Here is a 24251-nt window from a genome sequence, read left to right on the forward strand (position 1 = left end):
AGGCCTTTTATCCAGGTCTAAGTGTTGGGCCAGGGATGTGTGTCCACACTGGGAGGTCTTGTGGGTGCTGGAGGTGAAGGACGATGGGAGGTGCAGGGAGGGTCTCGGGCAAAAGTGGCGAGAGGAGAGCTGAGAGCAGAGGGAGGAGAGCGTGCCGGGCCAGGGTCCTCAGAGGGGCTGGTGGGAGAGGAAGGGGCTGGCTCAGGTGGGCAGAAGCAGCCTCAGTGCTGCCCCCCTGCCCCAGCCCATACCTTAGTTCCCTCTGTGGTCCAACCTCCTGAGGCTTGTGACATGTCACTTGAAAAAATAAGTAGATGAAAGAATCTAACAGATTTTCCTTTAGTGAATTTCAGAGGTTTTAGAATCAGGAAAATATTGATGTTTATACATAATTTACAAAGGAAAGAGAAAAAAAACCCAAGAAACCTGGTGTGATATGTGTGAGATTCTAGACGCAGCCCTCGTAGAGATCCGCCAACTGGTGTCAAGGCCAGGGCCTCATAGAGACCTGAGCACGTTGCTGGGACTGTGGTTCCGATGGTGGCTTCATTTGCATCTGATGACACCCAGGTAGAACCCTTGGGTGTATCAGTCATCGGGGCTGCTGGGGGGGGGGCGGTGGGGGTAAGTCAGCCCTTGGAAGGGGTTGCATTTTTCTCATCAGTGGGCCTCAAAGAGTGCTTTATTGTAACCTCTCCATGGGAATGGGGTCTGGTGGGGGGGTGGGGAGGAGGCATTTGTCTAATTTCCAGAGAGGAGCAGGATGTGCCTGCGGCAGACAGGTCACTGGAGCTCAGAGTCCAGGTACTCCACTCCACTTCTTTATTTTTAACTCACTGTATTCTTTATGAGGAAGTATTTTAAAATAAATTGCAGATATCCTGACATTTCACCCTTAAATAATTCAGTATGCAGCTCTGAAAAAAAAAATAAAAGAGCTTCTTGCTACATAGTAGATTAACATTATCATAGCCAATGCAATTAAAAACCATTTTATAGGCTGTACTACCCAGTCCATATGAGCAGAAATTCTGATCTCTGCAAGCGAGACCGCCGATTTCCCCAGAATGCCCCTCCTTGGACCTGGTGTGGAGCCTGGTCCTCGAAGGAACCCAGAATGGAGGCTGAGGACTACAAAAACAGGAGGTGGATTTCTGAGGAAAAGATCCCACACCTGGGAGCCTGAATTGTCCCTGGGTACCAGCATGCTGCCAGACTCTTAGGGTGGGACAGGGGCTTCAGCCCCTTCCTGGGACCTGTGTCCTCGCTAGGGAGCTCATGAGGTCTTGGCTACTCCAAAGACTAATGTGACTCCATAGCAAAGCTCCTCATTAAGATGCGTGTTTTTTCCATACCACCAAGCAATTAACGCAATTCTTCATGGACACTGGGTGTTCCACAAGTGGAACTTCGTTCTGACACTTTGGACCTGGAGTCAGCATCAGATCCCACAGGTTAAGGGCTTGGTCCCAAAAGACTGCCCCCACTAAAGACCCCAGTCACAAGTCCCAGGTTGTCACCTGTGCTTCTAACCAGCTACAAATCGGGGGTTCCCACGACCCCTTCCTCGGGCTCCACTAATTTGTAGAGTGGCTTACAGAACTCAGAAAACTTGTTGACTCACTAGATTACTGGTTTATTATAAAGGATTACCAGTTTATTACAAAGGATATTAAAGTGTATGAGGCAACAGTCAGAGGAAGCAATGCATAAAGCAAGTTTCAGAGTGCAAGAGCTTCTGTCCCAGGGTTGCTTGGGGCCTGATACAGGGGCTCGTGGAAGCATTCACGTTCCCTGATGTGGATGTGCCGCAAGCACCATCCTTCCTTGGATTTTTTGGAGGCTCCCTTACATAGGCACCATTGATTAAATCACTGGTCATTGGTGATTGATTAAACTTTCAGCCCCTCTCCCCTCCTGGGAAATCAGGGACTGGGATTAGAAGTTCCAACCCTCTAACCACAGTTGGTTCCCCTGGCAACCAGCCCTCATCCTTAGGGGGTTTCCAAACGTCAGCACATTAACATAAACTCAGAGGTGGTGGCCAGGGGCTTGTTATGAATAACAAGTCACCCATGTCACCTTTATGGCTCTGAAGCCATTTTGGGAACTGGGGACAGAGACCAAATATGACAAAAGATGCTTCCATCTCAGGAGCAAAAGAGGCTTTGATTGGGGCACCCGGGTGGCTCAGTCGGTTAAGTGTCCGACTCTTGATCTCAGCTCAGGTCTTCATCATGGGGTCCTGAGTTCAGGCCCTATGTTGGGCTCCATGCTGGGCATGGAGCCTACTTTAAAAAAAAAAAAAAGAGGCTTTGATCGCTCAGGTGATTCCAAGGATTTTAGCAGCTGTGAGCAGGAACCGTGGATGAAGACCACAATAAACATGTATTATAAATTGCAATATCACACTCATCCTTGCTGGGCTCCTTCTGCCACTCTCTGGTGCTCACCAGTGTTCCTCTTCTCCCATCCCCTCCCCAGCCACTCCCATCCGACTTTGTTCCCACGCCATTGCTCCTTCCCTCTGTCCACACTGGAATCTTCTATGGGGGCCCCTCCACCTATAGACTCTGAGTTCAAGGGCTGCTGGCTCCTTTTGTCTGTTTGTATCTCATGGTGCTCTGTCCCTGGCAACCCAGCCAGGTGCAGGAAAGTTCATCTCATGCCCATCGGCTTAGCCTCCTGTGGAAGGGGCTTTAGAACTCGTCTTCATCCCCTTCGTTTTCCAGAGAAGAACAGAAGTTCAGAGAGGGGCAATGACCCGCTTAAGCTTATACAGGGCTGAGCTGAGACAATTAATCGGGGTCTTATTTCCAAGCCTTGCTCACCCTGTGCCCCTCTGCTCACTGGGCTTATATGCAGTGCCCTTCCTTGCTTAGAACAGCACTGACGGGGGTTTTTGGGCATCCAGGGGCCAATGGGAGAACTGAGGATAAGAAGGGAGATGATGGAGAAAATAGGGCAAAGTGGAGAAGTTCGTTCCCTGGAGATCAAATGTGGGAATGCAGAACAGTTTTAGAATTTGAAGAAAACTTAGGCTGGCTCAGGTGGAGCAGCGTGTGACTCTTGGTCTCAGGATCGTGAGTTCGAGCCCCATGTTGGGTGTAGAGATTACTTAAATAAAACTTTAAGAAACAAAATAAAACAAACAAAAAAAGAATTTGAAGAAAACTTAGGAAACAATATATAATCACATAATTTTATAATTTGCAAGGCTTGTCCATTTGCATTGTTTATCTAAGTCCTCCCAATAGTGTGGTGGTAATATTTATCTCCCTACAGGTGAGGAAACCAGTCTGGAGAAGGTCAATGACTTACTGAAAGTGGCAGGTAGCTTTACTGGCATCTGGACTCCTGAGTTCCATCAGTGTTTTCCACTGCATGTCCCACCTGCAATCAGAGCAGGAATCCAGGAAGGGGAGGACAGGCACTGTGTCAGAACAGCACCCAGATGCAGAGGCAACCCCTTTCCCATCCCATTACACTGGTTTGGTCACCACAGCCTCCCAGCAAGGAAGAAGGCTACCCCTGGCCACTGCTGGCCCGAAGAGAGTTGTCAGTGAATATGCATGTGTTTTGGGCCTAGGTTGGTCAGTTTCTTCACCCTGATTCTCTCCTGTTTTCCTCTTTGCTGTCCACCAAGAAAAGGAGCCGACTCCCTGTAGGCTCTCTGTGCCTTCAGCTGAAATTAGCTCTGAGTTGCCCCTGCTGTGGAACAGGTGAGTCCTCTTCTTACTATACTTCATTCCCTCTTAAAGCTCAGCATTTGTTCATTGTGTCCTCCATATATCTGATGCTACTTAGTAATCCAATATATATCATCCTACTTAGTAATCCAAATAGCTTGGCTATTATCAGTTCTCCCTTTACTGCTGAGGAGCTTGGGCATAGAGACTTAAAGAACATTCTCCAAATTCACTGAGCCAGTAGGGGAGAAGGAGAAGGAATCCTTGCAGTGTACTGGCAGAAGGTTTAGCAATATTGCCACTTGCAGTCATGTGGAAAGTAGAAAAAATACGTAACGACCTGGGTGGTATAGCTAAGGTCTCCGGGCGAAGTGTTGAGGATGCTGTCTGGTTTCCTCTTGTGGCTTATTGGAAACTGTGAGTGCAGGGAGGTAAACTACAGGCAGGACTATTCAACACAAAGGAGCTGGATCCTGATGGCTTTGAAAATTCTCAGGATCTCCACACAGCGAATGATGCTGAAGTGAAACCCAGGGCGCTTTCAGGAAAATGTGGTCTAAAGATGAAACCAAGGGTGGCTGTGGAATCCCTTGTTAGGAACTGAGAAAGATAAAGGTAATGCTTTAGACAAAGGCCCCTTAAGGAGCTTGAGGGTGTGTGCCTCATGGATTCCTTCAATGAAACTCAAGGGCTTCTATGATGCTAAAAGATATGACCCCTCAGCTTCTCAGCAGAAGCCCAACATAGGGAAGAGACCTTATCTTGAAGAGATTTGTGAGTATGGCTTAGCGGATTTCAATAAGAATCACAGGAGACCCACACATTTTTTAGAGAGCGATATTCACAAGACAGCTTGGACTGAAAGGAACAGAGTATAAAATTTAAAAAAGGCCTTTGCATCCTCCCAATTCTACTGGAAGGAATCAGGTTGAGAATACTGTGAAGATGTACATACAGGCTGCCTTTCATGGAAAGTGAAGGATGCCTCAGAGTGCAGACCCAGGAGCCCAGCATGAGGGGCCAAGAGCCACGATGAATCATTCCCAGGTAGAAGCAGGGCAGAGTCCAAATCAAGGAATTTCCAACATCTGTCCAGCAGAGCTCCAGTTTTTCCATGGATCAGTGCTTTGTTGGCCTCCCAGGGATATCTCTTGTGCTAGCCCAGGCCTGTATCACCACTGTATGTTGGGTTTGTATCTGGCAGATAACTCATCTCTTCCATCCACAGGTCTTCATATGGAGAACTAACTGCACATGAAGAGCTGTATGTAAGGAACTGCACCAAAGGAGCCTCATCCATACCTGGGCCTGATTTAAGTGACAATCTTCTGGACCTTTAAGCGACAAACTTCTGGACCAATTTGCCAACACCATATTCAAGTGAGATTTACAAAGGCTTCTGGAGGGGATTGTGTGTATCTTTCTTCTCTCCATTTCTTTATCTTTCATTTTTACCTTTTGACTCCCTTCACCCTTGAGTGTATTTTGGATTGAGTGTATTTTGAATGTGGGAGAAACCTCAATAATTTGTGGCCAGAGGAGGTACTGCGGGGGTTCCATGTCTCTTCTTTCAAGAGGTGGAGCCCCATCCCTCTCCCTCTGAGTGTGGGCTGGCTCCAGCGACCAGCTTCTGATGAAGTGTGTGTGACTTCGGAAACTAGGTTATGAAAGGCACTGTGACTTCCTCCTCAGTCTTTCTTGGATCAGTCACTCTGGGGAAGTTAGCTCCCACATCATGAAGTGAGGTCCACATAGTGAGAAACTGAGGCCTCGTCCTGGTAACCATGTGGGTAAGCCATCTTGGAAGTGGTCCGGTTGTCAAGCTTTCCGATGACCCATTTCTTGCTGACATCCTGACTGCAATGCATGAGAGATTCTGAATCATGAATACCAGTTAAGATGTTCCCAAATTTCTGACTCCCCCCTCCAGACCTATCTTTGAGATAATAAATATGTCATTTGTTGTTTTATGCTACTAACTTTTCGGGTAAATTATTACACAGCATCAAATGAGTTGGGAGGAAAATGACAAGATTTTGTTGTTACTGTTGTAAGCCAAGGGGAAAAAAGCATTTCAAGAAGGGAGGAGTGGTGAGTCATAGCCAACGCTGCTCATCTTTCCAATATGATGAGTTTTGAGGACTGACCTCAGGAGTTAGTCACTGGAGACTGGGGGAAGATGTTTCAGGGAGTGGTACAAACAAAGGCCTAATTGGAGTGGGTTCAAGAGACAACAAATAGAGAGATATTGGGAGCTGAGAAAAACTTCTTTAATGGGTTTTGTCATAAAGAGCAATAAAATATGGAGCAGTAGGTGGAGGTGCTGTGGGGTCAAGAGAGAGTTTTTAATACATCATAGCCCATTTATATTCTGGTTGTCATGACACATGAGAGGGGGGCAAACTTCTGGAGCAATTTTCTTATGTAGGACAAGAGAAGATGGGATGGGTCCTATATGGAGAGTTTGGCCTGTGATGGGAACAGGGAGAAGAGAATGCACTTGGGGTACAGAAGGGGGATGATTGATGGGTGCAGTTGGACCAAATAGGCCTTGTTGTTCTCAGTGAGTTTAGATGCAAGGGCACCAGCTGAGGGTGAAGAGAGGACACTGGAGTTTGAGGGTCCAGAGGGTTGTGTGAACTAGAGGTCTAGAATGGAGACCATTTCTGTACAGGGAGACACTTCCCATGATAGGTTGGTTTTCCCCAGCCATGTTCAGCTTTAGGACAAGATGCAGGATGGAGCAATGGAAAGCTGGATACAACCAGGACTGGAGTTGTGCCAGGGGAGTTCAATGAAAGCAGAGGGGGAAAAGAAACTGAAACTGTGTGCCAAAGAGTGATTGTAAGGATGGGCCATGGAATCCAAGGGAAAGGAAACCATGAGTGAGTTGAGGGAGGGGAACAAAATGGCAGGACTAGTGGATCAGGGATCCCAGTGGTGTTGAAAAGGCACTGTGATCAGGTCAGTAGGCTTGAGTTAGAGAGACAGGTGGTGGCTGGAAAGTGGGTGCTCCGAGTTGAGAGCAAGGAGGGGAGCTGCTATTCCTGCTGACCATCTGAATGGGTGGCCAAGGCAGGGAAGGGGATGTGATCATTGTGGGAGAGGAGGTCAGGAACTGGGAGGCCAGGGATTTGGAAGGATCATCTATGAGTCCAAGTGGGCCCCAGCTCACCAAAGATGATGACAAGAGCCATGGGAGTGACCATGAGCCAGGGGTTAAGGCCAATGAGAAGAAAGAGGGATACTCCAGATTGTATAGGAGATGTGATAATAATGGGGTCTATGATATAGTCTGATGACAGGAAATCAAATCGTGGAGCTGCTTTAGGGAGGGTAATAAGAAAGGAAGTGGCAATGAGGAGTGAAGAGGACACCCTTCCCACCTCAGGCCTTGTGGTGAAGGAAAGTGAAATGTCCCCAACTACAGAGAGAGCAGTGTTCTCAGAAGAGAGGCAGATTTTAGTGAACATAGGAAGGTGACCTACAGAGAAGTTGAGACCACGAGTGCTCATGTTTCAGAGGGCAGAGAGAAAAGATTGATAGATTTGGGGAAGAGTGGGAAATGGGGCTAACTTGATGAATTCACAAGGTCTTATTGCAACGTGATCCTGGGTGATGAGGGAGGACCAGGGAGCCCTGGGCTCTTATGATTGGGATGGATAGGGAAAAAGGAATGAAACCACAAGTCTAGGGGTTCCAGCACTGGCTGTAGGGGGGCGGGGTGGAGAAGGGGCCAGGAGTCTTTACAGGAGCAAATGGAGATCTGGGGTCTTGCTCAGTCCTGCCCATGGTGGTGGGAGTGGGGAGGGGTGGTTTGATGGAAAAATCTTAGTCCCGTCTGCTCCTGCTAAGGAGGTATGGAAGCTGTGTGAGGGAAGTGGTAGTAAATGGGTAAAAATTATATAAATCCATCTTCAAGGATGGAGAGGGAGCTCCATGGATGTCTTAAGGCTGGGTAACAATTGGGTGACCTTAGTGGACCAGAGAAAGGTGGGGGTAGGAGAAATAAGAAGTGAGTCATTTTTACCTTAGGAGCCCAGAAAGCCCTAGAAATTGGAGGCGTGGGTAGTCCAGGATGCAGACTACAAGTGGGGGGCTGGGGTTGAGAAGCAGTCGGACTTGTAGCTTCTCTGCCTCCCCCGAGACAGAGAGAGTGGGTCAACTGCCCACATCCTTTCTCTTTCCGCTCTTTAAGCCCCGCTGACAACCTGCAGGTTAGCCTCTGACGAGGGCTGAGTCACACAGACGCCCAGTCAGGGCACCAGGCACCATGGAGAGAGAAAGTGTATTCCACTTGGTGCCCAAGTGAGTGAAAACAGATGCTGGGCAGAGAGGCCCCTTTGCTTTGTTACAGTTGGTGCCTAAAACCAGGCTTCCACCCCCAGGAGGACAGTTCAAAGAGCCTTTTTGGAGAAACTGAGCTGTCAAAGAGAAAAAAAATGCAGCCGGGCTTGTCTTAGTCCACTTGGGCTGCTGTAACAAAAATACCATTGACTCGGTGGCTTACGAAACATTTATTTCTCACAGTTCCAGAGGCTGGGAAGTCCAAGACCAAGTTGGCGGTGGATTCTGTGTCTGGCAAGAACTTCCTGCTTCATACAGGGCTGTCTACTTGCTGTGTCCTCACATGGTAGAAAGAGCCAGAGAATGCTGTGGGGCCTCTTTTATAAGGGCACCAATCCCATTCATGAGGGAGGAGCCCTCATGAGCTAGTCACCTTCAAGGCCCCCCTACAAATACCATCATCTGGCGGGGGGTTTAGGATTTCAACATATAAATGGAGAGGGGGTACATAACAGTCCATAACAATGCCCTCGCCAAATCAATGTAGGGTCCATAAAGCTCTGTAATACACATGGAGCATCCAAGCTTTTAACTCCTGACGGGCTGCCAAGAAGCAGCACAGGTTTCCAGAAAGTTCTGAGGAAAGACAGAGGTCAAGGAAAGGAGAAAACAGAAGATACGAAAAAGTATTTGGAGGAAACAGAAGATACACAAGGCTTAAAAAAAAAAACCCTCAAAAGTGAAAACTTTAATATTGCCCAAGAAAAAATGGCGTCCCCAAAGAAAACATGCATGCTGTAGAGGAACATTCAGAGAACAAATGGACCATTTAGAAATGTTAAGATATGGTAGCATAAATAGTAAATCTTCAAATAGAAGAGCTGGAACATAAACTTGAGGAACTTTCCCAGAAAGAGGAATAAAGAAAAATAGATGAAGAACAGGAGGGAAAAGAAAGAGGCTCAGTCTGGAAAGTCTGACATTGAGAGAGTAAGTGCCAGAGAGACAATAGCCCTACGAGGGGCAGAGCCTGGGGTCACACCAGGCTGGTTTCTATTGTGGAGCCTCCTGCTCAGCTGGCACAGGAAAAAGGAGGGTCACTCCTCTCTAGAGCCTGCAGCCATCTTGGTGGCAGTGACACGGGCAGCACGGGGGGTGCACAGTGACATGGTGACAAAGGGTGGCCGAACCTGGCAGAGCATGAGGCCCCAGTCATGACACTGGACTCCACCCCCATGTAGTAAAAGTGCACAGGGGTGTTGTTGAGAAGGAATGGATAAGGAGGAACAATCCAGGAGGTAGGGACCAAAGGCAGGACACCAGTTAGGTGATTGACAGACTGGCCGTGTACAAGTGCCCGGTGGTGGGGATTTGCAAAGTGGGAGGAAGAGGAGGGAGAGGTGGAAGCAACAGAGAGAAGCAGAACAGAGGGTCTTGGCAGAGTGTGGCTGAGCAAATGGAGATAGGGAGGGAGGTGTTAGTGACCTGGGATCTTGGCTGAGCTGTAGGGCTGCAGATAGGAGGGGCAAGGGGAGGGAAGAAGGGGCATAAGGAGGAGGGGAAGGAGAGGAGGGAGGGAGAGGGAAGACGGGGAGGGGAGCAGGAGGACGGGAGCAGGGGCATGAGGAGCAGGGCTGGGGAGGAGGCGGTGGGGAGAGGAGTCAGAGTCGCCCGCAGCGCTGGCTCGCGTTTGGTGGGCAGCTGCTGCACTGGCCTTCGGCTCCCGTACTTGGACGGTGCTGTCCCAGATGCCAACTGCCTGTGAGCCACTAGTGGGCCTGGATCTTGGGAGGAGGCCAGGCTGGGAAATCCTCCGCCCTGGAGTGAGGGGTGTAGTCAAGGGTCTTGGATCAAGCTCTGGGGGACTTCTGCCTTTTCTTTGCAGTGAGCGAAGGGTTCAGAGGCCAGGCAGGGGCTCCCCGGGGGCCTGGGGGAGAATGGCCATCCTTCTTGGACCCCAAGGCCTGGAGTCTGGGCCGAGCTGCGCACATCAGACACATCCCTCTATGTTGCACACGTGGACTCCTTAAGGCTCTGAGACGGGGTAGGGAGGGGGGTAGAAATACAGAAAGTGAAAAATCCACTCTTGGATCTTGTTGCTCTGTCCCCACAGCCCGTCCCTCCTTCAGCAAGCCTGCCACCGGGACTCTTTGTCTTGCTTTTCACCCAGCCCCACCTACCTTCCCCCTCCTGCGTTCCCCGCTCCCCAGGGCACGGTTCTCTGTCCTGTCCCGTGCACAGCCTCTGTCCCTCGCCATTTGGGAAGGGGCTGTGCCCTGTGAGGTGCCCTGGGTTGGTGGCTTTGGGTAGACCTTCCTGGAAGGGCAGGCGGTGGGAGGTTGTATACAGGCCAGTGGTACAGGACAAGGGATGAATCAGAGTGGGAGAGGGGCAGGGGAAGGAAAGGAGGAGGAGAAGAGGCGGGGGAAGAACAGATGGAGAAATGTGGACAAGGCACTTGAGTTCGAGAGAGACACAGGGGAGCCACTAGTGAGCACGCACGATGGATGGAGTCCGTGAGGGATTCCTCTGGACTGGGTATAATAATACCCAACCCTCTGTTGGGTATAATTTTTCCTGTCTCTGTGTTTGCCGGCTGATTCCCTGTCTGACCATGGGTCCAGGGACAGAAGCTGTTCCCTGCTCCATTTCCCCCCAAGCCCAAGCAAACCCACTCACCGGACAAGCAGGGCTAATAGCACCAGGCTCTTGGCCACAAGCAGTGCACAGAGCATGGGGACCAGAGCACTGGGGGCTGCAGGGTGAGACTGGAGGGTGGAGTTTTGTTGCCTGGAGGACAGGGGACAAGAAGGTGAGAGGAGCATGTTGGGGGGCAGTCTCACCTGCGGGCCCCTGAGCCAGGGCCATCTGGGAGAGGGTCCCAGAGGGTCCCACTCTGAACTCACTGTGAAGGGGCGGTGAGGGCAGAGGAAGCCCCGGAGGCCACCCTGACTCTTCCAGTGGGGGGCACAGAGCTCTGGGTCGGTGATGAGACCAGCTCACCAGAAGCCCGGATGGCCTGTGTGGAGGCACGAGCTGTCAGCAAGAAAGAAAGAACCCTCATTAGCTGGTGGGACAGCATGTCTGTTCTGGCTGGTAGGAAAGATGGGGCAGGGGCCTGGGCTGGACTGGGAACAGCCCATCAACCCTGGAAAAAACCAATTCGTGGTGGTGGGACTGGGCTGTGAAGTCCTGTGGCTCAACACTAGAGAGCTGCAGCTCAGGCTCTATCCAGTGCCTGTGGGCGTGTTCCTGGATCTAGGAAGAGCCCTGGAAGAGGAGTCAGGACGCCTGGGCTTCCCTCCAAGCATTTGTACACATCTGGAAGGGCACTCTCTAGCTCTCAGCCTTCCTGAGTGTAGACACAGTCACTGTTTTTAAGCAGCTCTCATCTCTGGCATCCGTTCCTTTCCTCATACTTCTGGGGCTATTAGGGGAAGGGGGTCCCTTATGGGGAACTTTAAGGCTGCTTTCCCACCCCTGTCCTTCCTGGTTTGGCAACAGAACCTTAAGCCCTTCTGCAGGCCCCACTGCCTCAGTGGCCTGTGTAAATACCTTTTCTGGGGCCCCCTCTTGATTCTGAAACCTTGTGAGCTACCTGTCCCCCATCCCCACTGCCTTGCCTTCCCAGAAAGTCCCCAGACCTACCAACACTAAGAGCTCTTGATGGAGGCTGGTGGAAGGTCACCTCTGGAAAGGTGATGGGGCTATCAAGGAGACAGAGAAGACAATGACTATCGGGGGTGGGTGAGGCCCAGAAGGGAAACAGATGGTGTCAGCCCCAACCTTGTGACAGGAACTGTGGTCTCTCAGTGTCCTCAGCTAGATCTGCACACCCACCCAGGGCCCAAGAGGGGAGCAGTGTCCCCCAAGCTGGGGAAAAGAGAGAGGCAGGGCCCGAGGAGGCATGGAGGAAAGAGTACTTGATACTGGAATACCTCATGGCTGGGGACTTCCCTGGAGAGAGTCCCAGGCCAACGGACATGTGGACATGATCCTGTCCCACAAGGGCACTCTCTCTGAGGCTGCCTGGAGTGATGACCAGGAGCAACCCCTACGTCTAAACTGGAGGAGGTCCTCAGGACCCTCAGGGAAAATTCTAGTCCTGAGCTACAGTGTGTGATCTATGGTTTGGTCCCGGTCCACAAATTGTTTATGACCTGCCTGCACAAGGTAAATATAGAAATCGGGAGTAAGGATCTTGAAACTTTTATATCAGTTTGACATTGCCTCAAGGTCCAAGCATGTGATTGGTAAACTGGTGCAGTTGAACAGGATATAGACCAGTTTGGGTGTTGTCACCCTGTCACGGAGGGCTCCATATGGGGCAAGGTACATGACAGCAGAGCAAGACCATGACATTTGAACATTAGTTGGTCAACTCTAACCCAAAAGTGTATAAAAACCTGAAAAAATTATTTTTATAATTTGTTATTCTTATAATCATTGAAATTTTCAATCTATCCTTTTAAAAAAATTTAGAGTTTAACATGATTAGATAAGACAGAGTAGTGATTAGCTCATTCAAGGAATACTTAACAGCAAAACAAAGTCACTGAGCTTTTTATCAAGAAAAGCCATCTGTTTTCTGAATGTCTCAGTAATAATAAACCAAATGGTGATAGTGGAATTAATTCTAAAGATACTTTCCCTTCTGAAGTTATTCCAAAGGGTTTGCATTGGTTTTATTTGAAAATGTAATCCTTCACTGTGGTAGGCAGAACAATGTCCGTGTCCTACCTAATCCCAGGAACCTGTGAATGTCACCCTACATGGCCAAAGGGACTTCTCAGATGCCATTAAAGTTAAAGGTCTTGAGGTGGAGAGATATTCCCGGTGGGCCCCCTCTAAAGATTAGTATTTAAAAGCAGAGAGTGGGGGCACCTCAGTGGCTCAGTTGGTGGCTCAGTTTGTCAAGTGTCTGCCTTCGGCTCGGGTCGTGATCCCAGGGTCCTGGGATCGAGCCCCGAGTCTGACTCCCTGCTCGGCGGAGAGCCTGCTTCTCTCTCTCCCTCTGCTGCTCCCCCTGCTTATGCTCTCTCTCTCTGTCAAGTAAATGGATGAAGTCTTAAAAAAAAAAGCAGAGAGTGTTTCCCAGTTGTAGTAAGAGAGAAATGCAGCTGGGAAAGGGCCTCTGGCTTTGAGCACGGAGGAAGGGGGCCACAAGCCAAGGGATGTGGCAGCCTCTAGAAGCTGTGAAAGCTGAAAAGTCCATAGTCTGCAAGAAAACAGGACTTTGGTCCTATAGCTACAAGGAACAAAATTCTGCCCAAGACCTGAATGAGCAAGAAGTGAATTCTATCTAACAGCCTTCAGGAAGGAGCAGAGCCTGCTGATGCCTGATTTTAGCCCAGTGAGACCCCTTCCAGACTTCTGATCTGTAGAACTGTAAAATCATAAATCTGTGAGGTTTTAAGCCACTACCTTTGTGGAGATTTGTGCCAACAGCCATGGGAAATGATGACACTCATCTATAGTATGAGTTTTGTAGTTACAATGAATGAAGTACTAAAACCCAGCGAGTTAGCTGTTAAGATGAACAAGTTAATGAACAAATACATCATGAAAACAAGTGACATTTACGTGGAAAACATAAAACCACAAATTCAAAATAAACTTTTTTTTTAAAAGAGGATTGAATTACAAAGTTCTTAAAAGCAGTCAGTATTTCACATACAAACTCTAACGTGCTGTGGACTTCTTGTAAAGTAGCAGCTTTGTGTTGCAAAGACAGAGTATCTATCTACAGTTGTCAAACGTTATCACAAGACTGTATTATAGGTATTTGCTCCTCTGTGTTTTGTTAGTCTGTGGCAAGGAAGGGAGCTTAAACATCCCTTTCTATTGACACATTAGCTCCACATCGTCAGGAATTGGCAATTGAGAAGGAAGATCAGCTCCTGGAACAAGTCAAGCTAGCAAAGTATTTTTCGTGGCAACTTGAAAAATGCACACATACTGCAAACGTAGCTATTCTTTTTATTGTACGTGCAATTTTGAACAGGTTGAGAGGTTTTCCTCTCTCGTTTTGCTTCATTGTCAGAAACATAACTAACCCTGAGCTGAAGAGAGCTCTGAAGGGTTGTATTATTGACCAGAGTTTTGGGGCTCCAGTTTCAGGTAGGACTATGTTCTGATGGTTGTAGCTGCTTGGGCAGGAGGACATTCTGGAGCGGTCATTCAGATTAAGGATACTTGCTATAAAAAAGTACCAGCTGACCTCCACTGTGTGCTTCTCAAAGTGGTAAAAATTGTGAATTACATAAAGATGAATGCGTTGAATTTGAAATCGTTCTCTTTATGATGTGATAATGTGGAAACCCTGCATGGTTGTTATTGCATGCTAAGTTCACAGTGATTACCGAGGGGGAGAGTTCTGTTGAGAATGTTTGATCTATGAAAACGGCTTCTGATGTTTTGGCAAGATTGAAATGGAGTTATGACCAACTTTTTAAAGATGTGAATCACACAGTCAGCCTTGTTTATATTAGGGCTTTGAGGTTATTCCATGCAAGGGAAGAACACAACATATTTTTCAGTGGCTAACAAAATCTCAGGGCAAAAACAAAAGTTGGAGGCTTAGAAGAAGTTTCTATGAGTTGTTACAGCATGTTCTTAATTTGGTAACAATTATCAACAGAACAGGAGATGATTTTGATATTGCATATCTGCAAAAGTACTCATGGAAAAACCTTAATAATTTGATACAATGTTTTCAATTTTATTTTCTGCCAAAAGAAGATATGTGATAGGAAGTTCATAGATCCAGAATCCATTTTTTCATCAAAAGATATTTTAAATATAAACATAACTTCATAAGATAAATTTTGGAACTAGCTCCTGATGAAGGATTGAGGATGCATTTTGAAAATATAACATCACTCGCTTCCTTTTGTAAAAATTAAAAATAAAAATATTGAGCTTGTGGAAATTGATTTAAAATTCCTGGATTTCTGTCAACATAACTCTGTGAGACCGGTTTTCTATTATAAGAATATATTCTATTATAAGTCTATAAAACAAAACATTTAAACAATTTGAATGTATTTTCTCTGAAGAGTTATGGTGTCTTAGTGTCATTCAGATTAGGTAAGTTAACAAGCAAAAAGAATACTCTTTTGTCACATTAAAATCCTTCAGTGTGGATATACAGGGTGTTTGTTCAAAGTGTGGATGGCATTTAATATGGGAAATTGCTATTTCACTTCTAAGTTTTTGCTCAGTTATGACTGAGGCACAACAACGTTACGACTAGAATGTTCAGCAACTACATCCATCACCTACATGCATACATGCAATGAAAAACGTGGTCCGTTTTTATAACAACTTTTAGCCTTGTGGACCATATGGTCTCTGTTGGGACTATTCAACTTCACTCCTGTAGCATGACAATGGCCTCAGCCCATAGATATACAAATGGGCATGGCTGTGTTCCCAAAAAAACCTTTATTTCTGGACACTGAAATTTGAATTTCCTAGAATTCTCATGTATCACAAAATCTTATTTTTCTTTTACTTGTTTTCCAACCATCTAAAAACTATCCTTGGCTTTCAGACCTGTTTGCTGACTGCTGATCTGGGCCAGGAGGAATGGACAGCCCAACATGCTACCAACATGGTGGGGGGCAGTTTGTGGCCAGTGGCCAGACATTAACTGAGTACCTACTATGTGCCAGGTACATAGTGTGCCTTCTCTAAAAATGCCAAGCAGTCTTGGGCTCCCCTGTGGCCAGGTCATAGGAGCTCAGGCTGGTCAGCATGCTCAAATGATCTGTTTGAGCATCTTTTAGGAGGCCTGTAAATCATCAAGACGGACAGCAAATGAAGTGTGTGTGTGTGTGTGTGTGTGTGTGTGTGTGTGTGTGTGTGCGCGCGCGCGCACTTGTTCCCAACAGCTTTCCCAGGAGAACTGGATGGGGGGGCTAGGAAACAAGGAGGCACCAGGAGGGAGCGAAGGGACCCCCGGGAAAGGGCTTACCTGGAGACACTGCCAGATAGAATCTTGTGGACTTAGAGACAGAGTTGCTGGAAGCGTGGTAGATTCTACACCAGTAGTGTCCCGAGTCTTCCTCCTTCAGACCAGTCATGGTGACAGTGAAGATGCCAGCACTAGGGTTGTCCCAGATTGAGAATCGAGAGGCCTGAACCAGTCTGCCGGGACTGGAGCTGGCGACTAGCCTGGTGCACTTGAACGCTGACAGCTCCTTACACCAGCCCTTCCTCTCGTAGGGCCAGCCCTTGGGGGGGTACTGGCATGTCACAGAGAGCGTCTGCCCCGCCACTCGGTGAAGATGCTGAGCCTCCGGTAGTGCCCACGAGCCTGGAGAGCAGGCTGCAGGTCAGGGTCACACCAGCATCAGCTCCACCAGCCATCCCCGCGCACAGAGCACTAGTGCCACGTCCCACTGTCCCAAATGTCCTCATAGCACCTTCTCCTCTCTTCCCCACGCTCTTCCCTTCCCCCTCACCTGGGATCAGCAGTGGCAGCAGCAGCAGAAGCAGGAGTAAGTCTCTCCAGACCCTCCAGCCCTTTCCCTGTGGGCTGGTGGCAGGAGACATGGGGGACACTGGGGAGAGAGAACCAGGAGCTGGTCTCACTCTGCTTAGCTCTTCCAGTGCTTCCAAGATAGACAAAACGAGAAAGGCCAAGGCCAGCCTGGGGAGCGGGAGACCTGGGGAAGGCTGACTGCACGCAGAGGGAAGCAGAGACCTCCAGGGGCAGGTGCAAAGCTGGACGTGGAGGCAACAGCCCTGCTTGGAGCGCGGCTCCTGGGTCTCCATAGAGGCTGCTCCTCTCCTCTGTGCCCAGCTGCCCCTTCCCCATCAGGACCTGCCCTTGGGGGAGGAGCTGGGATGGCCAGGAGGAAGCTGTGGTCAAGTAATGGGCTGCCCACCTACCTCTCTCTGTGCACTGCCTCTTCTTTGCAGGACCCTGGCTTTGCCCCCCTCTCCAGGGAAAGCCACGCTGAAGGTGGGTGACGAGCTCAGGGGCACTCAGAGGTCTGAGCAAGAACCCTAAATCCCACTGGCCCTGGGACTGGTCAGAAACCTCATGCCCAGTCCTGCCTGGTGAGTCAGTGATGTGTTTCCACCCTGGGAGGTTTTATAGGTGCTGGAGGGGAGAGGAGAGCAGGCGGAGTTTCAATACCAGTAAGAAAGTGCAAAGGAGGGGAAAATAAGGCTGGGAGCAAAGAGAGCCGGGCTGGTGGCAGGGATGGGTCAATGAGGGGCGGGGGGGTAGAACTCAAGAGCCTGGACCCCCAGTTACTTCTAAATCTTCAACTCCTGCCCCCTGTGGGCACAAGAGCGCTGGTTGTGTAATTGCTACACAAACAGACGCAGGACTCCGGCATCTCTTTCTTTAGTGAATGTTAGCACTTTAAAAAATGATGCAATTTACAAAGAGATTTTCTATAAAACAAAAAAGAGAGAGAGAGAGAGGTCAAGACACCTCGCCCTGTGCTAACATGTAACTGCACATTCGGCCACCAGGGGCTCTGCCAGTCTAGCAGCCACTGCAGGGAGCCCTGCACAGAGCTCATGACTGAAGAGGGGCTTTGAACCAATTGAGGTTATTGGTTGCACGTCCCCTGTGGCCCCCTGCCCCCTGACTCCTGCTCCCCACTCTACCTGGGTGCAGAGCCCTGCTCCTAGCAGTGGGAGTGAGCAGAGACTGAGGATAAGGGCAAAGGGACAGACAAGAAGAGAAGGGACACAGGAGGGCCGTGGGCTCTCTTGCCTAGAGACTCCCGGGGAAAAGCAGGATGGAGTTGTGGAGCCAGAAGGAAAGTTTGGGACGACGCCCACTACCCACTTGCATGAGTTAGGTTACTCAGTGTGTTTGTGTGTGCTCTCTCCACACGGGGGAACTGAGGCTCAGATCTGTCCGTGACCCGCTCAAAGTCACATGGTGCCATGCAGATGTAGCCAGACCAGCTTCCTGACTTCTGACGGGGCCTTTTGCTGAAGCCTGGCCCACAGGGCAGGAAACCAAACCACATGCACTTGCAGAGGTGAGCTCCCGGCAGTTTGTTTCCTGGCCTTGGGCTGGGCTCCGTGTTTCCTCTCCGAACCTAATAACGGACAAAATGCGGGGGTGGGGGGCACCCTTCTAAGGGACGGGGGTTTCTGGCCCTGGCTGGTGTAGGTGTGTGTCCCTTGCGTGAGGGTGTGCAGCAACTATTTCCCACAGCAATTTCCCCTTTGTCTGGTTGCTGCTGACCACCGGGAAGGGATGCCTCCTCCCTGCAGCTCCCCAAGATCACTTTTTGCCCACAGTCCACTATCTCTATGTCCCCCCAGCTTGGGGTTGGCTCTGACTTGTTCTCTGCCGATCAGCCTGGGTCTGTAGTGCCCAGGGGACAGGAAGTTTTTGAGCAAACTCCCATACCTCTAAATGTCTGAGTTTTCTGGGGTGCCTGGGTGGCTCGGTTGGTTAAGTGTCTGCCTTCTGCTTGGGTCATGATCCCAGGGTCCTGGAATCAAGCCCTGCACCCGGCTCCCTGCTCAGCGGAGAGCCTGCTTCTCCCTCTGCCTATTTGTGCTATCTCTCTGTCAAATAAATAAATAAAATCTTTAAAAAAAAGTCCGAGTTTCCTCCTTTAATAGATAATGATGGATCACTAATATGATCATTCTGGGAATAAGTAAACCCTTGCAAACATTTACAGAAGTGCCTGTTACATGGTAACTTCATGGTAACTCTTCAGTGAATATCTGTCATCAAGAATCAACATCCACAACATCATATGTGCTTGACTTTTAATTATATATGTAGACATGGAATAAGCAGTACAGCAAACTTCTAAAAGGAAATAAAAATAAAAGTTATGTCATTTAGAGCAGAACTTTCTAATCATGTCCCTGGTGCCAGAAATTATATAGGGAAAAATGCTCAGTCATTCTACATACAGATTAATACTTAGACATGATAAAAAGATATGACAAACAACATTTAATAGCAAATCACAGCTGTGAATTAAGGTTTCCTTCCTATTTGGCAGATAAAGGGTTATTCAATTTCATATGAAAAACAAGTCTTTTAAATAATAAGAGAAAATGAATATTTCAATAGGAAAAGGGAGTGAAGTTATGAACAAGTACTTTTCTACAGAAGAAATACAAATGAACAATGTTAAGGAAAACATATCCAAAGGGGATATTATTAAAATAAATGCAAAACCACTCTTCTCATCAGATTGACAAGAGTTAAGATAAATGATGATAACCAGGGTTGGAGGACCTTTAGGGAAAAGACAATTGCATATTCTACTGGGTAAACATATTGATACCACCTTTCTGAAAGACAGTGTAGTCAGATTAACCCAAATCTACTTTAAAAAAGAAATCACCTTTGACTCAGCAGTTCTAAATCTAGGAATTGAAAAAGGGTACAGTGGCTGTTGCAGTATTATTTTGTTTTAAAATTTCATCAAAATCATGCTTATACATGTCTTCAAAACTTGTAGCTCCAAAAATTGTAGGTTATAAACTCATGTTAATAAAAATGCAGTAGTTCTATGCCCAAACACTCTAGCTCTCTTTCTTGCTAGGGAGTCACTGTTTTTTTTTTTTAAAGATGTATTTGTTTATTTGAGAGAGAGAGGTGAGTATGTGCACGAGCAGGGGGAGAGGCAGAAGGAGAGATTCTCAAGCAGACTCCCCGCTGAGCGCAAAGCTGGCTGCAGGGCTTGATCCCACTCCCCATGAGATCATGACCTGAGCAGAAACCAAGAGTAGGATGCTCAACTGACTGAGCCAGCCAGGCACAGCCCCCAGGGAGTTTCTTTTAAGTAGTTTTTGTATTTACTGTTATACCGATATTTCTCTAATAGACAGGGGTTCGTATTATCCATGAAATGTGCCCTATGGAAGATGAAGTTTTCTCTCTGTCCTATCATGCCCCTGCCTGTCCCTTCCTCCACCTTTATTCTCCAAATAGTCAAATAGAGTTACTAATAAAATTAATTTTTAGATTTTATTCTTCCTGACCATGTATATGTCTTTTTCATAACCCAGTCATATAGTTCATAATGATTACATTTCCTCTGTGGTACAGCTTTTTATTTTCCATGAAGTTATTAACTGCCTTAATTTTAAAGTTTATATTCTAGCCACCATCATCAATTCATCCCTAAACTCTATTCCCAAATGTAAATTTCGCCTTAGTGTATTTGAATATATCAGTTCATCAGCTGGCTTTGTTCCTCTGGTCCATCCCCAGGTGGTCTAATGTCCTCTGGCCCCAGTCTGGACTAGCTTCCCCCTAGGCCTTTAGCAAAGTTGCCTCCCTGACATATCCCTTTGGCCTTCTCCTTGGAAATGCCCTTGGGAATGCCCTTGGCCATATCCAGTGTTGAAAATGCTCTCTTTCTCGACCCCATATCTAACTCTTTCTTTGTTTGCTCTCTCCTTTTAGGGCAAGGGTTGGCGAACTAGAGCCTTTGAACAAAATTGAACTCATGACCTGAATTTGTAAGTAAAGTAAATGCAAACATGCTCCTTCATTTATGTGTTACCTGGAGAATCTGTCATGCTCCGATGGCAGCTGAGGAACAGTGACAGAGATCCTCTGGCCCATGAGCACAGGATATTTACTATGTGGCCCTTGACAGGAAAAGCTTGCTGACTTGAGAGATGGAAGATGACAAAGAAGAGAGAAGCAGCTAGCGTGTGATGGTGTCCCTGAAGGAAAGGCCAGAAGCATGAGAATGCAAGCAACAAATGTAGGCTGAGTGGGAAAAAGAATTTCTTAAGTGCTGGATGACAAATGTGATTTTCCGTTAATAATCGCTGAAAAAGGTACAAACTATCAGAACACGGGCCAGATTCTGGTGGAGTAACAAAGAACCCCAGTTGAGTGTGTTCACACAAATAATGTCTTTTCTTGCTCCTGTGAAGCCCACGTGCCCAGATGACTGTCCAGGGCGGGAGTCTGCTGTGGGCCAGTTCAGCATCTGAGGGACATTGACTTCATGGATATGCACATCAACACGTGCTTCTCTGGCCGTCACCACAGGGAAGAGAGTGCTGGAAAGTGGAACTCTTGTTCCTCAATAGCTCTGTGGGAAGTGAGACACATCACTCCCAAACATTGCACTAGCCCGGCAGGTCGCCAAGGAGCTGAGAAACAGGAGTTTTCCATTTATGCAGAGGTAAAGGGGAACCAAATACTGGTCAGAATAGTGATGCCTGTCACACACTTCTGTAAGAAAAATCCTGCAAGTTCCAGAGCTGGAAGGAAGAGACAGTTACTTCCAAAGGAATGAAAAATGAATCTCACTGGCTTCAGAGCTTCCTGCTGCAACACCAAATGTCAGAAGACAAGAAATTGGTTTCTGGGGCACCTGGGTGGCTCAGTTGGTTGGATGTCTGCCTTTGGCTCAGGTCATAGTCCTGGGATCGAGCCCCGCGTTGGGTTCCCTGCTCAGCGGGGAGTCTGCCTCTCCCTCTCCCGCTCCCCCTGCTTATGTCTCTCCTTACTGTGTAGGGACAACCAGACCGTGTTACACATGATAGCAACCACATCCCTCTCGGACAAAAATGATTTGAATATTGGCTTCAGTTCACTGTTAGTTAATTTTTTTAAAAGGGCCAAAAAATGGTGGTGGTAAGCACTGAGATAAATCCAAAGAAAGAGAGGTTTAAATAATTATTGCATCCTGGTGATAAAGCTGACCAAAAATGATGTCATTGTAAAATCGTATTTTGTAATTGTTTGTTTTTTGTGAATATATGTGCAATTAATTTTTGTATATAGATCTTATATCTGGCTAAATTAATAATCCATTATTTCTAATCATTTGATTATTCATTTATGATTTATATATATTGAATTGTAACATAAATAATAAATTTACATCAGTGTAATTAAATATAAATTTAAAACATGAATATCATGTGAAATATTTTATAAGAATATATTTATATTTAAGTATGTATACATATAAAATATATAACATAAACATATAGTGAAAAATAAGACTGTCCATCCAGAAAGGTGAAAAAATTTAAATATGATGAAATGAATAAATGCGCTGTTGGAAAAAGATTTTTAAAAGAAAATACTTCTTTTTTTTAAAAGATTTTATTTATTTATTTGAGAGAGAGAGAGAACAAGCAGGGGGAGCTGCAGAGGCGGAGGGAGAAGGAGACTCCCCGCTAAGCAGGGAGCATGACTGGGCAGGGGGTGGAGCTCAATTCCAGGACCCCGAGATCATGATCCAAGCTGAAGGCAGATGCTTAACTGATTGAGCCACCCAGGTACCCCTAAAAGGAAATACTTCTATGTTCCTTTGGGAATGACAAATTAGTTGAAATCACAAATATGAAATGTATAGGGGCTCCTGGTTGGCTCAGTCAGTGTAGTATATGACTCTTGATCTTGGGGTTGTAAGTTCGAGCCCCACATTGGGTGTAGAGATTGCTTAAAAATAAATCTTAAAAAAAACTTAAAAAACACCAAATATGAAATGTATTAGAAAACATACAAATGATTGAATGTAATTCTATAATCACAAAAAGTAAAAATCCTGATTAGATGACCTCTTAGGTTCCTAGAGCTAATGTAGCAAATGACCACAAACTGGGTTACTTAACGGAAATGGAGACATGAAGTCTGACATCAAGGTGTTAGGGTTACTATCCCTCCAGAGGTTCTAGGGAAGGATGCTTCCTTGTTTCTTTCAGCTGCTGCCGGCTGTCAGCTTGTGGCCCCATCATTCCCATCTCTGTTTCCTAGTCACGTTACTTACTCTGTGCAAGACTCTGTCTAATCGCCTCAGCCTCTCTCTCCTATAAGGAGGCAGGTGATTGCATTCAGGACCCATAAGAGAATCCAGTATAAAGGCCATTTCTCAAGACCCTTAATTTAATCACATCTTTTGCCATAGAGAAGGGCAATACTCATAGGTTCTGGGGACTAGGAAGTAACTATATCTTTGGGGGTCATCTCTTCTGCCTTCTAGAGATGAATTTTTTTTTCTAAATGAAAATGTGAGTGAGAATTAGGTCAAGATTTAAAATTGTCAGCTGACAACTAACCATGGATGATACTTGTATGGGTGTTAAAAAATCTGCCTACAAATCAGCCTAGGTGCTGATTTAGGTGTGAGTCCCGACATACTTGCAAGAGACAGATGATGCTTATCAAATCTGAGCTGTACAAAGAGGCAAAAAGATGAAATGCTTCCTGGCAGGTTATAACAAGATAAAGAAAAAGTTTAAATTCTTGTAAAAGCTTGACCAAAAAAAAAAAAAAAGGCCAAAATTAAAAAAAAGTGTGTATGGCAAATTAAAGACAGGAGTATATGGAAAGAATAATAAAAATCATGACTAAATCGCTTGTATTATGTGAATACAATGTGTTTGGCTATCAAAGTTAGGTCAATGCTTGATTCTATTTCAGTAAATCAAAGGAGAAAATTATATGAAGATATTGATTGATTGCAGAAAGGCATTTGGTAAAATTCAACATCCATCCTAGACAAATCTTTTACTGTTCTATAAATAGGAAATTGCTTACCTAATAAAGAAATTGTTTAGTGAATTAATCAGCTACCATCACACTAGGAAGAATCATGTTAAAGGCTGAGATCAAGATAAAAGCACTCAATGTCAAAAGTATTGTTTAACATAGGGAAGTTTATTGTTTATTATTTAACATCTGGAAGTACCAGCAAATGTAATTACATAGGAAAATAAAACTGGACACATAAACAAAATAATAGGCTAAATTACCATGATTTGCTGGTTCTGTAGTCATCTACTTGAAAAACTCAAGGATATTTGCTGAAACCCCATACAAACCAAAGGAGAGTTGTCAAAGAAAAAACAAAGCCAGGCAGCAGCTAAAGTGGTGAAAAGAGATTTTATTTAGGAACTACTGCAGTCGGGAAAGGGAGACATCAGTACAGAATTGGGCTCAATTCAGAATACAGCACAGGCCAGTGGGGATTTATAGCCAGAAAACAGGTGGGGGTCAGGGGATGGAAAATTACTGAGAGGAAACATCAGGAGTAAGGGGGAGGGGTGCTGGCTAAACTGACTCCACCTAATAGGATTCTTTGCTGAGGACAGGCTGGGGGGACCAGACATCACTGGGCCATGGCGGAGGATGAGGAACTCCATCAGATATTGATATTAGGGATATCCATGTCTTCACCTGCAAGGTGGGCTGCACCTACTGTCCCTGGGCCCTGGAGAACACAGAATTCATGCTGAGCTTTAGAAGGAGCATAGAACAGTGGAAAAATCAGGGTTCTTGCTAAAACTGGA

At 46.7% G+C, this 24251-nt stretch overlaps 1 protein-coding gene across 3 annotated transcripts; it reads right to left on the reverse strand.

The window, feature by feature from the left end:
• Window positions 1-5999: 5999 nt before the first annotated feature.
• Window positions 6000-17059, reverse strand: NCR2 (natural cytotoxicity triggering receptor 2). Of its 3 annotated transcripts, XM_028097913.2 has the most exons (6): window positions 16875-17059; window positions 16445-16543; window positions 15955-16296; window positions 10883-11012; window positions 10656-10766; window positions 6000-10010 (listed from the first exon to the last, which is right to left on the reverse strand). In XM_028097913.2, the coding sequence occupies exons 2-6, from the start codon at window positions 16533-16535 to the stop codon at window positions 9827-9829; spliced, it is 858 nt and encodes a 285-aa protein (XP_027953714.1). In that variant the 5' UTR covers window positions 16536-16543; window positions 16875-17059; the 3' UTR covers window positions 6000-9826. The 3 variants fall into 3 exon arrangements, with proteins under 3 accessions (XP_027953714.1, XP_027953713.1, XP_087880123.1); XM_028097912.2 differs by lacking the exon at window positions 16875-17059 and having other exon boundaries at window positions 16445-16762; XM_088023997.1 differs by lacking the exons at window positions 6000-10010; window positions 16875-17059 and having other exon boundaries at window positions 10017-10766; window positions 16445-16762.
• Window positions 17060-24251: the final 7192 nt, after the last annotated feature.

The sequence above is a fragment of the Eumetopias jubatus genome, unplaced genomic scaffold (assembly GCF_037043125.1).
Source record: "Eumetopias jubatus isolate StellerSeaLion01/CBP00866 unplaced genomic scaffold, mEumJub1_p1.0 scaffold_6, whole genome shotgun sequence".
In the NCBI taxonomy this organism is placed as follows: domain Eukaryota; kingdom Metazoa; phylum Chordata; class Mammalia; order Carnivora; family Otariidae; genus Eumetopias; species Eumetopias jubatus.

Bases quoted from the DNA above. Each gene is read 5' to 3' on its own strand.
- NCR2 (XM_028097912.2), bottom strand. From the start codon at position 16,757: ATGGAGACCCAGGAGCCGCGCTCCAAGCAGGGCTGTTGCCTCCACGTC. The intron at 16,297-16,444 runs GTGAGGGGGAAG...CCTGCTCTCCAG, and splicing joins GCTGCCACTGCTGATCCCAG to GCTCGTGGGCACTACCGGAG. The intron at 10,767-10,882 runs GTGAGTTCAGAG...CCTGTCCTCCAG, and splicing joins GCCCTCACCGCCCCTTCACA to GCAACAAAACTCCACCCTCC.